The sequence below is a fragment of the Myotis davidii genome, unplaced genomic scaffold, assembly GCF_000327345.1.
Source record: "Myotis davidii unplaced genomic scaffold, ASM32734v1 scaffold292, whole genome shotgun sequence".
In the NCBI taxonomy this organism is placed as follows: Eukaryota; Metazoa; Chordata; class Mammalia; order Chiroptera; family Vespertilionidae; genus Myotis; species Myotis davidii.
The window spans coordinates 566,377-575,161 of NW_006285042.1; the positions used below are offsets into that span (position 1 = coordinate 566,377).

The window sequence follows — 8,785 nt, forward strand, 5'->3', positions numbered from 1 at the left end:
GCTCGTGGAGAGCTGTGGGAGGCATCTGTTAGCAAAAAGGAGAGGAAAGTGCTGGGCTAATGGACTTGTCTTTGGAGGGTCCAGAGTGCTGTCTGTTGGCTTGAAAGTGTGGCAACTGGGTGAGCTGCTATTAGTTTGCATCTGATTTCCTCCAGGCTGGGCTGTGACTCACCATTAGGGCTGGAGCTCCAGACATTTTGGGGGGCTCTGCTGCAACCACATCCTGTTGTGCTGGAAGTTTATTTTACACTGGAGCCACTGGGTAGCTGTCCAGGTGGCCCCTTAACTGCTGGCCTCAACAAATCACCCATCCTGTGCAGCTGGGTCCAGAAGGCCTGCCTTCTCTTCCCTCCTCCTGTGGCAAGAGGAAGCCTCAAGCAGTCTGCTGCTTGGGGTGAGGGGGTGAGGTGACACAGGGCTTGGGGAACTGAGAGGAGGTGAGAGTGCTGCTGGGAGCCTGGGGCAGGCAATTCCTGCACTCAAACACACAAGTACATTTTCTACATGCATGGATGGACAGGGACTTTGGGAGATGTGGCACTCGTCAAAATTACCTCAAAATAGAAATTCATGAGCAAAACCAACTACATGCTTTTTTTTTTAACATGCACTCATTGTGGGTTAGCTGCACGTTGGGGACTGGAGTGACATTTCCATGGATCCCTTGTGCTGCTTTTTTATGTTCTTTTCTTTGCCCTGAAAGGAAATGGTATTTCTCTTCTCCCTTCTCTGCCTCCACCCCACTTCTGAGAGATTCTTCCTGCTTGGGGAAAACCTCAACACTTAGCAAAGTGAGGAGAAGAGTACAGAAGGTCCACTCCAGCTTTTTGCATTCTCTTGCCTTCCTCCCACTGGTTTTCTCCAACCAGGGCTGGTGTACTAACTAGAAACATTCTCTTTTTTTTAGTTTTATTGCTTAAAGTATTACAAAGGGTTTTACATATGTCTCCTTTTTTCCCCACCCTTGACAATCCCCTGGCCTCCCCTACCCCCCAGTGTCTTATGTCCATTGGTTATGCTTATATGCATGCATATAAGTCCTTCAGTTGATCTCTTACCCACTTTACCAGTAATTCTGCCCATTGACCTCAGCATCTACGTCCTTCTCTTTTTCCACTCTGAGCAGGCAGCCCTGAGCTTCCCTGGCCACGCCTGACTCATAGCCTCCTCTAAACTGTTTGCATGTGTACCTTCTATATTTGGCCTGTGGCTGACGGCCTTGTTGGCTTGTGGCCTGAGATTTCACTGCCTGCTCATTACCCATGTATATCCCTGCGCATTGTAGTTGACCTTGGGAATGGGCAGGGTGATTAAGTGTTTCTGAGACGAGGAAGTCAATTTTAAGGGTATAATCCCGGGGTGTGGGATTCCTACTTTTGCCTACGGAATTTATTCCCAGTTTCTTCCCGGAGGAGCAGTTGATTCACTACTCCCTTAACCTCTTACTCCCATGCAGGATAGGTGAACTTTGAGGAGAGAAACTGGCCTCTTGGCAAGGCCACTAGATGGAGAGAAGTGAAGTGGGAGGTGTGGGCCTTTCCCTGGCTGAGGGTCTGCATTTCTCCTTTTTCCCCTGCAGCCCTGGCCCGCCACCGCTACATGAAGCAGGCTCAGGCCCTAGGCCCTCAGATGATGGAAAAACCCCTATACTGGGGGGCGGACAGGAGCTCTCAGTTTTCATCCTATCCAATGAACCAGCTGCTTCAGCGAGGTAAACTGTGCCAGAGATGTAGGGTGGGAGAGGGAAGAGGGCAAGAGTAGGAGCACGGGCTACCTCAGGGCCTTCCTGACCAGGATGGTGGGTATCCTTGTGACTGAGGATGGGAGGGGATGCATGTGGCATGTTGGTACCCTGATTCTGAGGAGCATTCTGTGAGCCAGCTTTTCTGCATGTTCTTGTCCTTGTTTCCATACAGATCTGTCCCTGCGATCCAGCCTCCCACAAATGCCAATGACCCAGCCCACCAATCACCCTCCCATCACTAACGGTGTCCTAGAGTATTTGGAGAAAGAGCTGCGGAACCTCAACCCAGCCCAGCCCCTACCCCCTAACCTCAAAGCCATATCTGGCCAACCCTGCAGTATGCTATCCTCCCTGGGCTCCGAGGTCGTGGAACGCAGAATCATCCGCCTGCCCCCACTGAGAGACCTGCCATCTTCTCTGATGACCAGCAACTCCTCCCACCAGCATTGGCTCGCTCCAATTCCCCCTGGAGCCTGGGATCTGAGGGAGGAGAGGAGGCAGCACCACCACTCTGGTTTCCACCAGGAGCTGCAGGACCGGCAGCCTAGGCGCTGGCCATTGGAAGGAAGGGAGCTGGACCAGCTTCGGAGTGGAAGGCACCGCAGCTCCAGGCCGAACACATCATCCAGGCCCTGGTCAGACAGGGATAGCCTCAGCGATGTCCCTTCGTCCAGTGAGGACCGCTGGCGGTTCACGCACCTGCCTCTCAGGAGCCGCTACCCAGACAGACCCCGCAGGCCCAGCCCCCGGGAGAGCGCGCACAGGCACCAGAGGCGCAGGCCCCGAAGCTACTCCCCTCCCCTGCCCTCAGGCCTCAGTTCTTGGAGCTCGGAGGAGGAGAAGGAGAGGCAACCCCGGAACCGGGGGGCCCACCGCCGCCGCTCCCACTCCCCAAACTGGCCTGAGGAGAAGCCGCCCAGCTACCGCTCACTGGATGTCATCCCAGGCAAGAATGGCAGGAAAAAAGGGAATGTGGAGAGGCGCTCGGTGAGCCTGGGGCATCCTGCTGAGGGTAGGGCATGGGCAGAAAGGACCCTTCAGCCAGGCTTGGCCACACCTGACACAGGCCACCGCTGAGGGTACCTCTTCCCTGTTTTGCACTTCGAGCCCTGTGGGCTCGGTGAGACACCTCTTATAAGCTAGAAGGGACCTAGTGAGCCCCAAGGTTGGGGGAGGTGCTGGATGCTTAGGGCTTTCTCATCCTCAGGTCCCCCCATTTCACAGGTGAGGAAGTGAGGCTCAGAATCATTAAGCTCCAAGTGAGTAGTGGGGCTAGGACTTGAACACTGGTCTTGATGGCTAAGGCTTTTACTTCCTGTCACAGCTGCTTTGCTTTACTTAGCAACTGTATTTCCATACCCTAAATTAGAACACCTGGCCCGACAGAGGATGTATGTGCCACTCTGGGTGCCTCACGTCAGTGTGCAAGACAGCATTGTAGTCAAGGGGAGGCCTCTGAGCCCTCCCCTGCCACCTTCCTGGGAAAGGACCATTGGACTGATTTGGAGATATGTATACATATACACACTTTAGGGTTCAGTGAACAGGCAGGGTTGCCACGAGGTATGAGGGAGCTTTCCAGCCTAAAAGGGATACAAAGGGATTGATGTAGGCCTTTTGGGGCCTCTGAATAAGACCTTTTTTTTAAAAAAAAAAAGTGACTTTGAAAACGTATTTTATAATTAATATTCCCAAATTGTTGTATTCTTTTAGTGTTGTCACTTTGCAAAGTTAAGCTGTCACTGCTCAAAAAATATTCCTGAACTCCCTTCAGAACTGACTTAGAAGCTACCCACAAAAATATATTTCTCTTTTGACCAGAATCTTTTCCTGTTTCAGTTCTGTTGAGATAAAGGGATATGGAGTAAGCTCTGAGAGAAGTTGCCAGAGTAGAGGGCTATTACAGGAACAAGAGTTTTAGTCTCTCACACACACTGAAGGATTCAACTCTCACTTGGAAATGCAAGTTCTGCTGTAATTGGTTTAAAATCCAGTCACATGCATGGAGCGTGGAAAGGAGCAGGCACCTTGTGAGAGCCACAGTGCTGGTCTTTCTAGGGGAGGACTTTGACCAGAGAGTGAGGAAGGTAGCAAAGGCCTGCAGGCATTGCTGAAATAATCAATTATGTCATACTTTCACAGATGTCCCATGAGAGAGGCAATGAGCAGTAATAATGAAAATTAGTAGTATCCTAAGTGATACGGAGCTCTGGACATCTATGCTACATCTCTTTTCATCCTTATAACCCCCTGTGAGATTGGTACTACTGTCTTCATTTTACATTGGATACAACTCTTCCTTCAAGCTACTAGTAAGAAAATTACATCCTGAAAGAAAACACAGAGTGTTAGAGCTGGGACAACTGCTGTTACTTCAATTAGATAGTGACTAAACTATCTCTCCATTTCAGCAAAGAAATGCAATTTCAAAGCCAGTTTTTGGCCCCAAATCCAAACCCCATTTTCTTTTAAGTATCTTCTTGTCTTTATTTTCTTCTCTTTAAGTGAAATTATGAGGTTTCTTGTAAGTTAGAGGAAGGTAAAAGAAATACCAATTATGTTCCAGATACTACGGTAAGCCCTTTTCAATGCTTATTTCATACTAGAGGCCCAATGCACGAAATTCGTGCTAGGGGCTTGGCCTGCACAGCCCCAGCTGCCTCGCAGCCCTGTGACCCCGCTGCCCCCACCTACTGGTCATTCCGGAAGGTCATTCTGGAAAGTCATTCCAGAAGGTTGTTCCACTGTCCAGTCTAATTAACATATTAGCTCTTTATTATATAGGGGTAGAGGCCCAATGCACAAAATTCAAGCAAGAGTAGGCCTTCCTTCCCCCGGCTGCCAGCACCGGCTTCCCTCTGGCACCCAGGACCCAGGCTTCCCTCGCAGCCCCGGCTTCGCCCGGAAGGACTTCCAATCTAATTAGCATATTACACTTTTATTATTATAGATAATTCTTAAAAAGCTCTGTGAGGCTCAGTGAGATTAAGGAACATGTCCAAAGTCACACCATCAGTAGGGAGTGAAGCCAGAGTTAGAACAGTCTCTGACTCTCAGACCTGTGCCCTTTTCAGTCATGTTGTGTGGGGCAGTCATGTTTTCTGATGATATTATTTCTTCATTTTCTGAAAGCTTCCTTTATCATCCAGATGTACCCCCAAGCAACCCATATTTTTTATTATGAACTTACTGGTGAGAGGCAGAGATTTCGCTGAAGGTCATTTTAAAAGCCTTCATTGTTTTGGGTGTCTCTGAGTTTATCTCCCAAAGAGCTATCACTTTACTTTAATCACCTCCCACTGTCCACTCATAGTCTGAGTGATCAGAGGCCCAGGACCGAAACTTGATTTGGAAGATTGGTTGGTCTAAAGGGCACAGTGTTTTGTATGTAACTTGAATTTTGAATGCCTTTAGTGGGACCAAAGTCTTTTTCTTTTCTCCTCTGCTCGGTGGGGCTGGATGCTTTCCACACACTCCCTGGCCTCTGAAGTCTTTGGAGCTTGCAGCTAACTTCAGAAGTTATAATACAATTGGGCCACTAGATGGTGATCTTTGATTATGTATAACTTGGAGGTTTGTTTACAAGCTTTCAACAGTTATCCTTCTCCATAACTTTTTTACAAAATACTTATTAAAAATACTTCATTGATATTTGGCGCAATATAAATTTTTAAAAATCTTTTGGTGCACATGAAATCTTCTCTCTCAAGAATAATGTGTAACAAGTAGATACCAACAGACAAGGGTTTTCATGTGAATGATCACATGGGAATGCAAAACAGGTAAGAACTATTCTCTGCACAGTGTCCAAGAGAAAAGGGAAGTTCTGTTGAGGAATCTCCCACTTGACGCCAGAACTAGGGCACTAGCTGAGATCTCGTTTTAAGTCTGCTGATCTTTTTATTCCACCAAAGGCTGCAACCTCAGAAATATGAGAAGCAGCAGTCACACAGAGCTTTAAAACCCACTGGTTTCAGACTGAGTGGCCCCTAGGCTCTGGTCTCCCTCAAACTGATTATCATTCTTTTCTATCCACCCTATCAGAAAGCCACTTCCGGCTTGTTCCGAACTTGGCCTGTACGTACTCATTCTAAAACCTGTTCTAAGAGAAAACTAATGCATCCTTTCCTCTGTAAGCTAAACTCAAACTTTCTATAGAGAATCCAGGATTGTTTTTGACTCTTTGACTTAATGAAAAAAAAAAACACCACTTTTTTTAGAGCAGGATATTTCATCTTCTTACAAGGAATGTCTATTCCTTGATAATGTCTAGATTTTTCTATAGCAAACCCTGGAAAAGTTCCCTTTGTGCCACTTTGTTGCTTTCCTTTGTGTCAGAGAGCATTCATCCCATAGCTTTTTAATTAGAAACTACTGTGCCTAAAACTCACTTTTCTGACAAACTGGAAACACAGAATTTCTAAGAGTAGCAACATACATAAACAGTGCATTTTGAACAATATGTTTTAGGACAGATACTGTATCTTGCCATTTCAAATAAGATAAGAAAGGTAACATTCATGTAGTACAGCTGTAGATAGTCAAAACCTAAATAAAACAATCCCCTACCATACAAAGTTAGAGAAATATGAGGAATGTAAACCATAGTCCTTGACCTTATAGAGCAAGTTGAAAAAGACAGAAGACCAAGAGAAGTTGTGTCTGAAGAAAAGCCACTGAGTTTGGTCAGGAAGAGGTAATTAGTTGATCTTTGAAAAATAACTTCAGAGAAATACTAAAATATGAAGCCAAACTTTTTAGACAAGGGTTGAGAATAGTTCAGGAGTATATACATAAGAAAGGGAGACTGGGCCATGTCATCATGAATGAATGGGGGAGAGACTGATGAATGGAACAAGGTACCTTTTTTCTTCAGTGTAAGGGAGGCTTAAAGGTGTTAAAAATAAAAAATGTAGAGTGAATGAGACTTCAAGAAATTTTCAGAAATTAAAGATGTTTGGGGAGGCTCCAGAGAGATAGGAAAGAAGAGAAACCTAACCCAGGAAGAAAGTCTGGCTTCATGAAGAGTTAAATATTTTTTGGATTCAGATCTGCTGTCCCAGCAGCCACCACTCACCTAGATTTTCACCTAAATCAAAACCACCTTGTGTATTTTATGCATAGAAAACAAAACTCAGCTGAGTGGGTTTTTCTGTTCTATTCCGTAGGAGAAAGACAGCTCCCATAGTGGAAGGAGTGTGGTCATTTAGTCACCGGATGCAGCACTACTCCTGTGGTGACTCTCGGCTCCTGCACATCATCGGTATCACCTACACTTCCAGGTGACTTGGGAAGGACACTGCAAGTCTGTATCTTACAACTTTTGGCTTAAATTCTGAGAATCAAATAGAAGAATTTTAAAAGCAAGAGTTTTAGGAATTAATGACTTAGTTTCAGACTTGGTTCACACTCTCTGAATATTTAGACAGTCTCTGACTTGTAATGGACCCAAGTGAGATGTGATTCCTAAAGAACTTAATTGCCTGAGTCTTCAACTAGGTTACACTACTCAGAACCATGGCCATTCTCAACGTGAGAACTCAGGAATCTTTAAGAAAAAAGTCAAACATGTTTCAGGAGCAGGAAATCTATGGAGTACGATAGGATACTTTCCATGGGCACTTCACTCACTCTATAGCATATCTAGAGGGTCCCTCCCACCTTGCTGCCCCCGTGCCTGGTCCCAAGTGCCCATGAGGGCCCAGTAAGAGATGGCACAGGAAATACTCCCAGCAGTGTGCTCTCATGAGCCATTTATTCCAAGTGTAGCAGAGAAGCAGTTTTGTACCAGCTTGTTTTCCTTTTGTTCATTTTATGTTTTTGCTTATATCTAACTTATATTTTTGTATATGGTATGTAGCCATTAAAATTGCTTTAAATGTTTCTTGGGAACAACAGAGTATATAAATAAGAAGGAAATAAAAATGTACTGGTGTGAGGATTCTGCCCCAAATAAATACCTACTTTGGCGCATTTGACTGGATTGAGCCTTTTTTCTGACTAAAGCTCAGAGAAGAGCCAGGGCACCCTGAGGAATTCTGGAGCCGCCTTTCTCCTGGCACCACTCAGTCTTCACAGGCAGAACCTTCCAGGCAGGTTTTGCCACTCAGAACCCCCGAAGGAGGGGCTGCCCCTTCTCTATAGTAAGCTCTACCACTCCCTCCTATTTTCCCCAAGACCCTCGGTGGCTTCATGAATCCATTTGTGCTTGATGTAGAGACCCTCCTTAAAAAGACTATAAGGATATGGCCTGTGAGAAGGTGTGTGCGTGCGTGTGTGTGTGTGTGTGTGTGTGTGTGTGTGTGTGTGTTCCTTAACAGTATCTTTATGTGTTTGGCCCCAAGCTCAATGTACATCCTATTGTGTGGACATAACCATCCCCTGCCCCCCAGTCTCGTTAATTATATGTTGGAAAAATAAGCTAAATGCCAGCTTCGGGAAAAGGTGTCTTTGGTATTTTTTATTTCCATAATGTAATTGAGTGTAAATTAGCAGAAAAAATTGAAATTTTAATAGGTAATAAATACATCAAATTCAGTAGATGAGGGACTTCTGTTCAGGGCAAGATGGCATAGATTTTTTCCCCTGCTCCTTCTTGCTTAGTACAGCTCTATAAATCCTGAAAGTGGCACAAGAAACAAGCAAAGGAAAACTCTGAATGGTGCTAAAAAGACAAGCTGGTTTGGGAACTCAGGACCTGAAGAACAACACAAAGGCAGGTCATCTTGTGTCCCTCAATCAATAGAAGATGGCCACCCAAACTTGGCATTTTCTGACTTGCCACATAGCAATAAAAGGTATCTCAGCTCATTCATCCCCCTGGATCCAGTAGAAGACCCTCTGATGACTGCTGGGGAAGCAGCTGGGAGCCTTGCCAAAAATAGGGTATGCATTTTCCTTCCCTGCTGGGTCTGAGAATCCTCTTTTCCATGGAGAGATACTGAGGTAGGCAGGAGGAACCAGTAAGAGTGAACCAAGGAAAGCAGCTGGCCCAACTGGGAAAATCTCTGTTCCCAAGGAATGGAGACTTTCCTCCCCTGC

The 8,785-nt window shown here is 46.0% G+C and overlaps 1 protein-coding gene across 3 annotated transcripts in view; it reads left to right on the plus strand.

Moving 5' to 3' along the window:
• Positions 1–7,722, plus strand: part of ILDR1 (immunoglobulin like domain containing receptor 1) — a 32,523-nt gene extending 24,801 nt beyond the window's left edge. The window contains exons 6-8 of one of the 3 annotated variants that reach the window (XM_006755338.2): positions 1,580–1,711; positions 1,917–2,731; positions 6,913–7,722. In XM_006755338.2, coding sequence (XP_006755401.1) covers positions 1,580–1,711; positions 1,917–2,731; positions 6,913–6,954 — 989 coding nt within the window. In that variant the 3' untranslated portion in view covers positions 6,955–7,722. The remainder of the gene's footprint in view (positions 1–1,579; positions 1,712–1,916; positions 2,732–6,912) is intronic. The other 2 variants (XM_006755339.2, XM_006755340.2) reach the window with 2 other exon arrangements.
• Positions 7,723–8,785: the final 1,063 nt, after the last annotated feature.